The sequence below is a fragment of the Aaosphaeria arxii genome (genome assembly GCF_010015735.1).
Source record: "Aaosphaeria arxii CBS 175.79 unplaced genomic scaffold BU24scaffold_3, whole genome shotgun sequence".
NCBI classification, from domain to species: Eukaryota; Fungi; Ascomycota; class Dothideomycetes; order Pleosporales; genus Aaosphaeria; species Aaosphaeria arxii.
The window spans coordinates 2870823-2884841 of NW_022983476.1; the positions used below are offsets into that span (position 1 = coordinate 2870823).

Genomic DNA, 14019 nt, shown 5'->3' on the forward strand with positions numbered 1-14019 from the left:
TGGTGGGCTATGGTGGTTGTGTCTGGCTCTGTCGGTATCGGTGTCGGTCTTTTCCAGGTAAAGGTAATGTTGCTGTTCCTGTTCCTGTTCCTGTTCCTAACTTGCTGCTGTCGCTGTGCTGGTTGCTTGTGCTTGTGCTCGTTGCTTGTGCTTTTGGGGCGGGACCCCCTTGGTTCACATGCGGCGCGCGGTTGACGGCGCTGGGACTAATTAGTCGACCTTTTTTTCTTTTGACTTGACTTGACCTGACTTGACCCGACTCGAACTGGTCTGGCAGACTTGGACTGGCACGGTCGACCCTCACGGCAAGATTTCACGCCTTTCCCTGCTTTCCCTGTCTTTCCCTGCCCAGTCCCCTCGAAGCGAGCGTATCAACGATCCGAAACGAGCGAACCTTAGCAACGAAGCGAGGGTTGGACTAGGTGAAGTCGATCGATTGATAGGTACTCCGTACTCGCAGTCGTGAGAGATGGATGAGCGAGGAAGTTGGGGCGCTAATCAATGATTGCCCATGAGGCTATCTATGATTATGATTAAGATGATGATGATGGCGATTCGCGACGATTGTCGCAAAGCGGTAGTGAGCGAGTGGAGGAGAATCGCAGCCGCAGAGTTCAGCTTACGGGCTAGCACAACGGCGGGCTGGAATGCGACAGTCGAATGAAGGCTGATGATGAATCTGAGACGAAGCGAAGGTGGTGCCCCGGTGGATGTTGTTGGGTGGATGGAGTGTAGGTAGGGGTGTTGGTGAGGGTGAGGGTGAGGGTAAGGCGAGGCAACCAAAGCGAATGCGGCTTATGGAAGGGAAGGTAGGATGAAGTAGGTATGCGATCGATGCTCTCGGAACAGCGAGACCAGAAGAGTAATCGAGGTGAGAACTGGTCGCAAGAATTGGAATATTAGTGATTTGTTTGTTTTCGTAGTAGACAGGCGATTATTAGATGTTGATTTAATTGAGTGGTTGATAGGTAGGTAATAGGTAAAGGTGAGCGAGTGAGCGAGTGAGTGGGAAGGAAGGAAGATGGGATACTCCGTACACATCAACATCTACATACATACGGGTTCTCGTAGATACACATACATACACATCACAATTGAGACACAAACATCCGCCTACACGCCTGACGATCTAGTATCTACCCAACTACCTAACAAACCTACTCGACCTCGATGATGATTGACATCACCACCTCGGTCGGCATATAGAAGAAATTGCAGTAGCATCATAGCAATCAACCACTACAAGCAACATGCATACTCACCAATTCACCACTCAAGCTAGTTATTCCTCGTGATCTGTCAGCCACACAGCTTCTTCCTCTCCTTCTTATGAGCGCTTTGCATTTACTCACCAAACTAGATATCCAGGAAACCCCAGGCGGTCGTGATACGATGTATAATTCAACCGAGCTACGACCAACAATTCAACCTCCTCCGACATACTCGGTCGGTACAATTCCCGCGGCTATTCACGTTGTGTATAGCACTACAAGTAGTCACGAGTACCTTCTTGTCGAGTTCCTCATGGCCTGGTCGTTTCCATGTGCTTGCAACTGCATCCCCTCTCCTCTTTGTCATTGATTGGATTGGCCCCGATCCTTCGAGTATCTACCTATGCAGGTACCTACCTTCCTAGGCATCGCCGGCGATTATTGCGACCAGGACAGAAATCTATTTCCGTCTGTCCAGGAAGATTGAGGAAGAGATAATGCCTACAGGCATAGGCACAAGCATAGCAACAGGCACAAGCGCAGACAGGGATATTGTACAGACAGACACACGAAGACAGACATGGCCCCTCTCCCCTCTCATCAGGCACAGGCGCATCCCGGTACACGGAGTGGTAATAGCTCCCTCAAGGCTGGATGGGTTTGGGTGGGCTGCTGTTTCAAAACTCCATCTTTTTTAGCAAAGCGCCTCGGGATGGCGCAAATTGCCGCCGTTTATGCCATGCGTCGACTCCTGTGAGTCCTGTCGGTCCTGTCTATCCTGAATCCTAAATCCTACATTCTGAATGTTGACATCTCCTCGCACGACAAGAATGACTACAACCGTGGTTCGTCGTCGACTCCGTGATTATTTACATTGTCCGTCTGCCTGTCCTGTACCTGGCCGGTGTTGGTAACCGCCCTTGCTCGGCTTTATTTCCTTTCTCTCCCTTTCTTCGTTCCTGTTTCCGCTCTGGTCCTAAGTTGTCTCTCCCCAGGCCATGGGATATGGAGTATCGAATATTGCTTTGTACCTCCACAACTGAAACATAGCAACCATTGACCTCGTTATCGAATATGTATCCTCAAATAATGAGTTCGGTTCAGTACTCACCCTCGATCAGTTCCTATGGACTTACTTCGATGTTAGTTCCGTTGTTAGGCCCATTCCACCTCGGTCCAACCTCCACCCCTTTTAACGCGTCCACTCAACCCGAATGCGTCCCGCGCATCGATCATTCAATCAATCATCATTCATTCAATTAATCAATCAATTCATGCATAAGAATCGACCCCGTCATGATCACCACAACCCAGCTATTCTCCCCTAACCTTACCATACCGAACCATGTTGTTTGCAGATAGCAATCTTATCGCCATGACCATATCCATCCGACGGTCCGGCCGACCACAGCTGGGCGACGAGCTGAGAGAAATTCAACCAGCCTTATAACCAGACCAACTGCCACTAACCAGCTAGGTAATAATAAGATTGATACTGACTGACTGAGTAACCTTGGCTTTGGGCGGCTGTGAATTGGATCTTTTTGATTTCAGCAAAAAATCAACGCATAAGGCCGTGCAATTTACCTGTCCAACCAGGAACATCCCGGCCAACCCTTCGCCCTCACACCACACACGAACACGCACGTCATTGCTAACCCTCCCCGATTCATTCGACGAATCTCCCTAGATCAACCTCCCCATGTCAATGTCAACATCCCAGGTAAACAACAACAACAACAACATCATAAATAACAATAACAACACCAAAAAAACATCTTCACCACTAATTTAAACCATTCGCCACCACGCTACCTTACCACGCGAACCCACCCGTCGCGTTGTCCCTACCCAAACTCCACAACCCGCCGTCCCACTCTCCCATCCAAACACCGTCGCCCCTCCGTCGTCCCTCTGGCCAATCACATCCCCCCAATGCCACGACCCGACCCTACATCCGACGAGCAAAAAAACGTCCCTCTCCCGTTCGTTCCCCTCGTAGTCTACCATACATTTCCTCGTAGTTAGGTCGGATACACACCCGTCCTTGTTCTCTCTTCGCCTCTTCAAAAAACTTCCAGGCTAGCAAGTCACAGACTTTTTTTTTCCCCTCGAACCCTGGGAAAGAAACGTCATTGTTGAAAATTTGCTGTTTTTGTCACATGCTGCTGCCTTCATATCAGCGTATCTAGGTAACTCTACTCTGCATTGGCTCCGACTACCAACGGAGCTGCCTCCGGAGCTGCTTCCGATCCTGGTGACTTCACACGCTTGTGGCTTTTGATATCTCCTTCCTAGATGAGGAGATGTATATTAAACCAAGTGATATAGTTCATGTTTTTTTCCACTTCGTCGAACATAGAGGACGTTGGAGACGGGGGAATGCTGGGTCTGGCTTGCGTCTCAATTGTGTGGTTCCTTGTTATCAAGATGGTGGTTCTAATACTTGGTGGATGGATGGCATTGGTGCAATGTGATTGCTATGTGGTTTTTCAATAGCGTGTTTTATCTTGAAGATAGTGATGCTTTCTTTATTGTTGGGATTGGTAAGTACGTACTGGAAAGAAATGGAAGGGAGGTAACTAGTAGTGAGGTAGCATGGTATCAATCATCACTCATACAGATTCTCTACTTTTAATATGTGGAGCCTGGCGTAGAGGTAGGTAGTGTGTCGACATACTTACATGATATTTATATGGAGGAAGCAATAAGGCAGTACACGAATAAGAGTGCCTGTAAATATGTATACATCCACATACAGCCCTAAAAAATGGCTTCTAGTAAACCATGTATTCATATCTTAAACACACAAGGTTACCACCATCTCGAACCCCCTTCTCATACATCACAGCACTCTGATATCTACCGTGTCAAGTCCAACAAGTATACAAAGAACAACGGCACCCTGATCATTTCCACTCCCCTCCTACTAACACGTTGATATCTACTCATCTATCCTTTCTCCTCTTTATATTCTTTCGATGAAGAAAGACGTGTAGAAAGGAAGAGAAAGGCGTGACAGAGGAGCGGAAATATTGCTCGTTGCTGTTCGTAGCGTAGTGTACTTGTATGGGCTTCAGGCTCACGACCAGGTTCATTCATGGTCATGGTCATGGTAGTGGTATACGTGTGAACTGACCAGGAAGCAGACCTTTTTTGATAGGTTTACAATGTTGACGGTAGATTTGCGTAGCTTAGAGGATGGTTTCTAGGTAGATGCGTAGGTAACAAATTGTAGCGTTCAAGGGTACTTCAGACATCAGTTGCCCACCGTTGTGTAAAGTGTGATATAAGAGTTTCAGTGGATAGTGTGCGGTGTTGTGTTATCAGAAGTAAGGACGCGAATCCTCAGTTTGACCATGTTGTAGAGTGAGGATCGATCATGGAGATGTTTGGGAGTTCGAACTTGCTTGGGGGGGCTCTTCTTGGGGGAAGCGAGGATGTGTTTATGATGAATAGGAGATCATAGAAGGTGCAGAGAGTAGATGCTAGAACAAATAATGATGACTTTACTTTCTTTCCACCGATAAATCAGGAGAGGGGTTTATTGGAAAATAAAGTAAGAGAGGGGCTTATCAGAATAGGAATTTGAAGAGAAATTTATTGGAGTTATAATCGTACTATCATATCGACCCAGGAAGAATCCTCAATATTCTAATGTTGGCCTCTTTGGAGGGATCAACTTTGGAATGTAAAGTGTGAAAGTGCACTTCAGAAAGTCGCACATCCATCGCACTTCAGGTTTCCGTTGAGATGGCTACCCAAGATACGAGTCCGACGTCAGTCCCATCAGCGCCCTCTCGCAATCCTTCTCGGCCAAGTACCGCTTCCCAATCGCTTGTTGCATGAACGCAACCCACCAAAAGTCATCACAGCATCCCATCGTCGCCGTTGTCAATTCCCAATATTCCGGAAGCCAGCCCGTAGATTCCCAGTCGATGAAGCCAGAAACGTGTCCATCGTAGACCATGATATCGTGATGCATCAGATGTCCGTGACTGAACACAATGGAATGAGGCATTGAATTGATCTTCTTCGCTCGTGCTAGTGCCTTCTCGAATGACCATCGGACAGTATAAGAGTGTGGAGACGCAACGCAAATTAGGTCCCTGTTGAAATCCGACTCCGACGCGCATGGTCCGATTTCGTGCAAGGGCACTCGTGGACTTTGAATCGGCGTACCCATGACCGAACATATGCGTCCATCGCCCCATGGGTGCTTCCATGCCCTCATTATGCCTAGCATTATTCGCATCTCCTCGCAGATGGTCTGTCGTTGTCTTGGGGAAAAGCTGTCGTGCACTGTGCCTAAGGTTTTCCCAGGCACTCGTGTCATGAGGATGGATACCAACACAGGTGGCATCTTAGGACCTAGGCCATGTTCGCCGTACGAAATCACCAGTGGCACTGGGAATCCAGCAGCGCGAGCCATCTTCATTGCTGCAACTTCTTCGAGCCGGACGCCCTCAGTGAACTTCAGTATGAGTCCGAACGGAAGTTGTACTATCCATGGATCCCAGGCGATGCCTGCCCATGCGGAGTAATATCTCGAGAACCAACGTAAGAACCAGTGGATGTGCCCAACTATGACGCGTACGGTGCAACCGGCAAGTCGAGGTGTTGGGGGAGGGGAGGAGGCCAACTTTGCATCACCAAGGACTCGGTGAGGCCAGGTGAAAGTCGGCAGAAGGCAATTCAGAATCCAAAGCTTGAACATGTTGTCTGTGTTGCATGAAAGATTTGTGTATCAGATTTGACAGTGTGTGTGGATTTGGTAGGTAGCAGCTCTCAAATACTTCTTTACACTTACCATGGTCACTGCGCGGCTACTCAATGTGCTTAGCGTATAATAAAGTGAAAGAACTCGCGGTAGAAACAGGACCAATCACATCGAATTGAGCTTGTTTGTTGAGCTCATTGTATCTCGAGTCAGTCATCTTTAGTTCTCAGTTCTTCTCGTTTCTTTCCTCGCTTCAGATTGCTTGCTCAGATTTGATAAGTTTGCTAACGTCAAGTAGCGACACGAGTATAGTCCTGACACTTTTCGATTCTACCCAAATACTTGAGAGCCTCTCCGCGTTCGCTTTTAATATCCATACTATGATATAGCAGGGTAGATGAGGTTATTCGGAGATTACATGTAGAGGGAAAGGCACCAAGCAGAGCATAGATAGATAGATTAGGGCGGCAGAGAGAGATCGAGGCATCATCCACCGACATACAGAGGCCTTTTGACAGTGGCAAATATCTATCTATTCTACCTATCGACCGATTGCGGGTCGTCCCCGCGATGTCCCCTACTATAGAGGCATCTGTGCCCAACAATATGCTGAGAAGGCCTTCAGGTAGCTGATACACCGGATAGGTTAAGGCCGAAGTGAATCGAAATCGTAGACAACTTTCTTAGGCTAGAAGAGATATCATTTCCTTATCCCTGGGTGTAGGACGCCAAATGTGTCTGGTGCGAGGATGATCGAAATCATGATTATATTCCGCTTGTGGGCTCAGCTTTGAGTAAGAATTCTAGGTAGTTGTTAACAAATCAAAACAAACTGAAAGACTACAACACGCCCGGCTAGCCAGACTTACGAGATAAATTGATTGGACGTGGCTGAATATTGTCAGCCGCTGCCTGAGCATGTTTCTTTCCCAAATCCATCGCTTCCTGCTCGAGGTCCCCCAAGTTCTCGCACTCCAGGATTCTGACTCCATCAACCGGGGTTTGGAGAAGCTTCAAGACATCGAACAGCCAAACACGGCAGGTGATGCCCTCGCGATCATTGATCTCATTGTCGTATGTGCGGAGCTTTTTTACGCCGTAGCCTTTCAGATCCTCGGGAATTGATGTAATTTGCATCAGACCGACGAAAAGGAACCCGGAGAATATGCGAACCCCATTTTGCTTGATGAAATAATGAGTTTCAGGTTTAGTCGTATAGAGGATGCCTTTAATATTAGCATTAATTATGTTAAGCTTCGAAGACGTTGTTACTCGTAGTACTAGTAATACTAGCATTTATAATAATAAATAATATCTTGCTATTAGGAGCTATTTTTGCTATCTCGTAAAATAGGTTAACTTAGTCTTCCTAAATTGTAGTATTGCACTTAACGAACGTCGCACTTAACGTGTGAGCAGTGGTGCCAGCAGATATGATTATACCTTTCTAAGAAGATCAGTTACTCAACGCTTTCGTTCCTTGCATGGAATGCAGAAAGCTTTTGGGCCACACCATCAACTTCTATATTGGCCGTGAGTTTTCTTATTATTTTGATTCTAAGCATTCTGGAAATAAAGTATTTAGGTTTGAAGCTAGATGAAAAGCTAAATGCACTAGAGCTACCCTGTCAGCCTGTATAGCAGACTAGGTGGAGAAGCTTGATCTAGAGCAGTGGCGCGAGCATTAAGGTCCGCCTCCTAAACCAGAGTGTAAAGATTATGATACCGTGATATCCGGCATTACAGAGTTCATTCGGAACGACGACAGCTACAAGGCTGACGTGTGCTTGCATAGCGGGACTGATGAAGCCTTGGTGATTTGCCGTGGTTAGCAATCCAGCCTTGGCCTATTCCCTTGACGTGATACTCTGTTCCTCTAGCCTTGTCATCCTCATGATGGTACAGTCCCCAGTGGGAATTGTTCTTGACTGGTGGGTGGTGGCGTACGTAGAGCGTAATGTAGAGGCCTCCAACCCCGAGTTCCGAAAGAGACATTGGGATGATTGTTGTATGATTGTAGTCGTTATAAATGGTCGATGAGTATCGGAGGAATCTTGGGGATGGGCTCGAAAAGCAGGACAGAACCGTTTGCTCACTCTCAAAGTCGAAGAATATGAAGCTATTCAATTTCCCTTTAACCCAGCACGATCCATTTGTCGACCTGTCATCACTGAGATTGCTGCCTAGTAATAGCCATACAATATTAGGGTCACAATTGTAGAGGGTCCACGATTTTGCCTGTTGATTTAGGTAATATCTTGGTACGCATCTTGAGGTTAGGTTTCGTCTAGCTCAGATTCAAGTGTATAGCAGCCAGACAGAATGAAGTGATTGGACGGTACATATCAAGAATTCATGTTGAATGCGGAGAACTGGCTACAATATATTATGAGCGCCCTTGTGAGAATAAATTAGCAAGCAGAAATATCGATGATTGAATTAACTCGATGTATTATGTCATTAGCTATACACCTGTGAGTTTCCTTTCCCACGGTTACTTCCGATCGATGGTTGAACTACATCTTGATCTCGGACGGTAAATTGATGCTGAGAATGTCAACACCGTCCTGTAGCTCCTTCTTCCCAGGCATCTTGCCCCTCCTCATCAACTCTGCAGTCTGCATTACTAGGGGGTCCTTCATCATAGATGCCGCGGCCACGACTGTGTCGCCCTGAGTATAATACGCGATAAACGCCGGTTTTTCGGTGTCGCCTTGCAAGACGACATCGTCGTACCCGCTGACGGTGTTACCGCAGTACCGGAGCTGGGCACCTAGAGCAGACCAGAAGACAGGGATGAAAGGCTTCGGTTTGGCACTGGGGTTGTTGATCGTTTTCGCCACGGAGCGGCCTGCGTTTTGCGCAACGTTCCAGTGTTCGATGCGGGTGGGCGATCCGTTTCCTCCCGGTCCGTGGTACGGGTACGTGGCAATGTCACCGATCGCAAAGACATTGTCGAGTCCTTGGACCTCGAAGGACTCGTTTGTGCGGATAGACCCGTCCTTTTCGAGCTTGATGGCGCTGTTGTCTCTCAGGTACTCGGTGGCTGGTGCGACACCGACACCCTCTATAACGAGATCGGCCTCGAGAACCGTCCCGTCTTTCAGGTGAACAGCACCCACTTTGCTTGAGTCGGTGCTGGAAGGTGTGGCTTTCTCGACGCTCGCTCCCATGTAGAACTTGACACCATTCTTTTCAAGGAGTCCGCGGAAGATTTTTCCCACCTTGGCGCCCATCACCCTTTCCATGGGTTCTGATTTATCTTTTAGTACTTTCTCTGAAACCTAATACAAAGGGATTTGACCTACCTTGCTCCATACCAATGACGGTAACATCATTCTTCATTCCTGCAAGGCAGTTGCCGACTTCCATGCCAATAAATGAGCTGCCAACAACGACAATCTTCTTGCCATTGTCCCCTACCGCCTTGACAATGTTCTGTGTATCTTCAAGGGACCTGAGCAGGAATACATTTCCAAGGTCGCCCTTCAATCCCTCGAGCGGTAGCCATCGCGGAGTACCGCCAGTAGCGAGGACTAGTTTGGAATACTCGTGCGTTTTGCCGGATTTTGTTGATACCTTTTTGCTAGCGAAATCAACCTTGTCGACCTCGTCCTGTGTTATGTCTATCGATGCGTCTTTGTAGAAATCCTGGGATCGCCAAGCTGCTTTAGAGAGATCCGCGAGCAATGCCTTGGATAATTTAGTCCGGTCAATGGGCCGGTAACCCTCTTTTGAAATGACAGTGATCTTTCCACTAAAACCGCCGCCACGAAGTCCCTCAATTGCTCCAAGCGTACCGCTGCCACTGTCGAGGGGGTTAGGGACAACGAAAATCGATAGAAGCGGTTGATTAGTAAATACTTACCCGCCGATAACGAGCACTTGCTCGTCGCTCTTTGCTGAGCACTTCAAGTTCAGGAATCTCCTGTTGGCCTTGATCGAGCCCTCATCGCTCTTGATGTAAACTGCGCCATCCTTTTCCACAATCTCGTACTTGGACAAAGGGTCAAGAGCAGGGGCATCCTCTACATCTCCAGTTGACACATTGAAGCATGCTAAACGTACAGTCAGTCTAAGAACCACTAAATCATGAAGATGGAATAGGTTCAATACCCACCTCCATGCCACGGACAAGTCAAGCGACCCTCCGGAGTAAGTACACCATTCTTCAATGGTGCACCAAAATGCGTGCAGTTCGCCGACGTTGCATGGATCTTGTCCTGGACCTTCAGCAATAGGACCTTGCCTCCCTCGACACCTTCAACCTCGACCTCCTGCTTATCAAAGTTTTGGAGATTGAGAGGCGACGAGACGCCTTTGAGCTTAAATTCCTGAGCCATGCTTGCCCTAGCGCTGAATGATGCTACACGCGGAACCTGTGAGATAGTGAAACGTGGAGTATTTCGAAACGACAAAGACGATGCTCTGAGAAGTCGAGGAAATATCATCAACAGCTACAGATCACAATGATGGTTTCCGGGTGTATTTGGAGCAGTAGAGTGAATGGGACACGAAAGGTGCGGATTGACAAATGGCGAGGAGACGCGGGGTGATTACGGGTGCATTTATTTCTAGGAGATGTGATTCGTCGCTGCTCATGATGACGTAGACCACATTCTGCACAGTAAGCTACGTGCTTGTCCCTACACAACAAACAACGGACAGATATCGCACCTAGCGTGCTCTCAAGTTAACCGCAAAGAGAATGAACGCGTACAAGTATGCGTACTACCAGTGAGCGATGCAGAGAGTGAATTGTGAAGCAATCTTATTGGCTGGTGTCAGTGTTTGTTTTGACGCAGCAACCGCGGGTGTTTATCGATAAGAGCGTCAGCCACAACGTGGAGCCCGCGTCATCTTCCGCACCAATTGCACCATCGCTTTTACATATCCATATACTACACCTCTACAAATGATAGGTGTGAACTCATGGATGTCTTCGTTTCGACTGGATAAATCTCACTCAAAGCGGTGCCTGGGAGCCGGTAGCTTGACGTAAAAGATCACCGACCTTGAAATACATTCTGCAGTGACATGCCATTGACCAGTAGATAGACGAACCTCCACAAATCCTCCAAGTGCGGCCTTAAATGAGATAGTCCTCTTAACAAGGCTGTCAATAGTGATATCGTCATTTGAAAAGGTAAAAAGGTATTTTTTTTACTAGATGAAGCTATGGGGCCGTTGTACATTGTTGTTGTCGACAATGACTGTCAGCCGAGTTTAAGTTATCTCAACTCAGGATCTTCTGCCTCAGACCTTTCGATTTGTCTAGAGAATGACTGCCCATCCATTAAATGCTGATGGGTAGAACGGTTGCTATTGTTCGGGAAATATCCCGGAGTCAAAACGGGTTAGGCTCTCCTCAGATCCTGAACAATTAAAGGGAACGTTGCGGTAGGTTTCGTTCGTACTCGAGCAATAAAGCGCTTCGAAAGTATACACGGCAGTGTACACGACCTCAATGATGCTCACTCCTGGACGCACGAGGTATCGCATTGTTGTAAGGAAGTATGGCCTGTGCACCCTCTAAGCCAGCTAACATTTGATCATTGACTTCACCGGTGTACCCACAGAAGACTTCTTCCGTCTGCGCACCATTGATACTTTCTCCACTCTTTCGGGTCTGCAAATGTCAATCCTCACATACTTCAAGATGGTTCTGTCGTGGATCTCCAGACTTTTCTCACCAACGTTCGCTTGGCCCCATCGTGTACTCCACTCAGTACCATTGGCATCTTCTCTGCCAGCAGTACCCCAGCTTTGGCCTCGCCATGTCCGTCGAATGACTGGCTGTCTTCACGCGCTTCTACGCCGCTTCTCTATTGTGTATTGCGGCTGGTACGGCATCCAGTACGACCACTATATGGTGCAGCTCCCCTTCGGACTGATATTGAAATGGACCACCCGAACGCGACTGGAGGAAGTCGTTGCTACGAAACTAGCAAGGTCCGCGGGGTTTCCAGTCCCACTGATCATATCCTATGGCGAGCACGAACCAGTGCCCGGCTTACCTCCCACGCGTGTGTCAATTCTTATGACCCGTCTACCTGGAGCCGCATTAGGCGACGTCCACAAAGAGCTACCCCCAGAACAGCTACAAACCATCTGTAGCGAATTGCGGACGATGCTAGAAACCATGAGAGAGTGGAAGCACCCTCAAGGAGGCCAGCGTGTCTGTTCAATCTCCGGCACTTCTATAGTAAGCGCCCGCGTACCGGATCATATAATCGGACCCTGCGAATCAGAGTCAGACTTCAATAAACAACTGCTTGCTCCCGCGAGACCAGGTCGCAAAAATTCCAAGGAAAAGTTTGCCCGCGTAAAGAAACTCCACGCCATGCAGCACTCCATCGTCTTCACCCACGGCGACTTGAAACACCATAATCTCCTTGTGCACGACGGGCATGTGCCCGGCTTCATCGACTGGGAGTCTGCCGGTTGGTGCCCCGAGTACTGGGAGTTCACTACCGCGCTGAAATTCTGCTCGGAAGACTTCTGGTGGTACGACTTCAATATGAAGCTGGGCGCGTCGCGGTACATGGAAGAGTTGGAGTATGAGAGGGCGCTTACCGGGTTGACTTCTGGCTCATACTCTTTCCTCTACTGAGGAGAGTTATGCCTGGCCTTCTGGATTCGAAATGCAGACACATGCAAGTAATGACTTCCAGGTTCAATCCTCTCAGTCGTTGAAGTAGTATGATGTGCTATGTACGACATCTCACTGTCGTAAAGGTGGATAGCCAAGGCATACATATTGGCTCGCTTGTCTTCTAGAATGTCGCGCGGTTTGCGTGAAGAGTTGCAAGGCTCTCTAGAACAGAAGTGGTGAAGTACAAGGGCCTATGTATGACAGGGGTATTGTATTCACATGGGAGACAGTAGAAAACATTGAGTTGTTAGAGGCTTCTCGCTTTTGTTAATATTGGCGGAACATGACGGCATAACCTGTCCGTTTCTAATGTAATTTAGAAAACCATAGATTGAAGTATGGAAAATGATTCACTGATGTTCTTTTGTCTCATTTGATTTATTTTCATGGCCGAAGTATGACAGTCTCCTCTCACTGCAGCGACAATGGAATCCATCATACCGCCCGCTGTATGGAATGTTTACGGTGTCAGATCTGCACATGCTATTGTCCTTTCTCTCCAAATTTTCCACCCGATGCCTTCTTCTGTATCCTCGCAATAAAATCTTCCGACAATACTTCCGGCCCGTCCATGTATCTATACCGTGCTGTTAGAACCTGGGGCTTGGAGAAGGTCACATCGCTTCAACCCCGCACTTCACCGTCCCGTCGATGCAACTAGCTCCCTACTGCTATGCATCGGAGTAACTTCAGTAGGAAAAAATAATCCAAAAATCATACCATTTGCCCAACAATACGTGAACGCAACATAGATCGACAAACAAGTGATGCGCGAAGTGAAATGGTAAAAGTCGGACCGAGTGTTGGGCAATCGTATCGGAGTGTAGAAGAGGCCTGTGATTGGTGGGATGTCGGTCCGAGTCGTATTGGGTGTTCACCGTTCGAACAGTTGTTCTCTGCAGTAAGGGAACTTCCCGTTCTAGTCGATTTCTTGTTTTGTAGGGCAATGTGACTTGTATTGCGATCGTGACCTTGAGCAGAGATTAATGGACATGGTGAGATTTTGGAAATGGTGCATTTGGGGGTCATGCGACGACTTCGGAGCCCTGCTTTTGTGAACTGTAGATTAGATTACTCGTACCTCACGAACGACTCGAAGTTATGCTGGCAGAGGAAGAAACCAGCATCGACTAACGTCAACTAGAAGACAGAAGCTACAACAAGCTCACGATGGTAGTACAAGCAACGGAGCCAAGTCGGAAGATCATTCGGACGCCATCCGTTCTATCGATGTGGGGATCTGCAGTTCTCGAATGTGGAGAAGAAGAAAACTCAAAAATCCCTCCTCCGATGCATGCAGTAGCCATAGCAGTTCGTTCCGTCATCTTTCTCAGGTTGAGATGCAGGTGGGATGTGATGTGCAAGGTGTAGACAAGCACGGGATAGGGATCTGCGGGGTATTGGGTGCATATATGTCCCAATATGGGTATCAT

At 47.9% G+C, this 14019-nt stretch overlaps 5 protein-coding genes across 5 annotated transcripts; 1 reads left to right on the forward strand and 4 right to left on the reverse strand.

The window, feature by feature from the left end:
• Positions 1–1626: 1626 nt before the first annotated feature.
• BU24DRAFT_161468 (uncharacterized protein) lies at positions 1627–1880 on the reverse strand. Its single transcript, XM_033521379.1, has one exon. It carries the CDS (start codon positions 1825–1827, stop codon positions 1672–1674), a length of 156 nt encoding a protein of 51 aa, XP_033386198.1. The 5' UTR covers positions 1828–1880; the 3' UTR covers positions 1627–1671.
• A 3088-nt stretch (positions 1881–4968) lies between these two features.
• Positions 4969–5643, reverse strand: BU24DRAFT_345596 (uncharacterized protein; the record flags this gene model as incomplete). Its single annotated transcript, XM_033523453.1, has 1 exon — positions 4969–5643. The coding sequence occupies one exon, from the start codon at positions 5641–5643 to the stop codon at positions 4969–4971; it is 675 nt and encodes a 224-aa protein (XP_033386199.1).
• A 1053-nt stretch (positions 5644–6696) lies between these two features.
• Positions 6697–8031, reverse strand: BU24DRAFT_490943 (uncharacterized protein; the record flags this gene model as incomplete). The annotated part of the gene is made up of 3 exons (XM_033533746.1): positions 7713–8031; positions 6801–7157; positions 6697–6734 (listed from the first exon to the last, which is right to left on the reverse strand). The coding sequence occupies exons 1-3, from the start codon at positions 7924–7926 to the stop codon at positions 6697–6699; spliced, it is 609 nt and encodes a 202-aa protein (XP_033386200.1). The 5' UTR covers positions 7927–8031.
• A 314-nt stretch (positions 8032–8345) lies between these two features.
• On the reverse strand, positions 8346–10474 carry BU24DRAFT_420923 (uncharacterized protein). The gene is made up of 4 exons (XM_033527591.1): positions 10052–10474; positions 9800–9989; positions 9240–9739; positions 8346–9184 (listed from the first exon to the last, which is right to left on the reverse strand). Exons 1-4 carry the CDS (start codon positions 10272–10274, stop codon positions 8448–8450), a joined length of 1650 nt encoding a protein of 549 aa, XP_033386201.1. The 5' UTR covers positions 10275–10474; the 3' UTR covers positions 8346–8447.
• Positions 10475–11583: 1109 nt separating this feature from the next.
• Positions 11584–12544, forward strand: BU24DRAFT_389402 (kinase-like protein; the record flags this gene model as incomplete). The annotated part of the gene is made up of 1 exon (XM_033525040.1): positions 11584–12544. The coding sequence occupies exon 1, from the start codon at positions 11591–11593 to the stop codon at positions 12542–12544; it is 954 nt and encodes a 317-aa protein (XP_033386202.1). The 5' UTR covers positions 11584–11590.
• Between the last annotated feature and the right edge of the window lie 1475 nt (positions 12545–14019).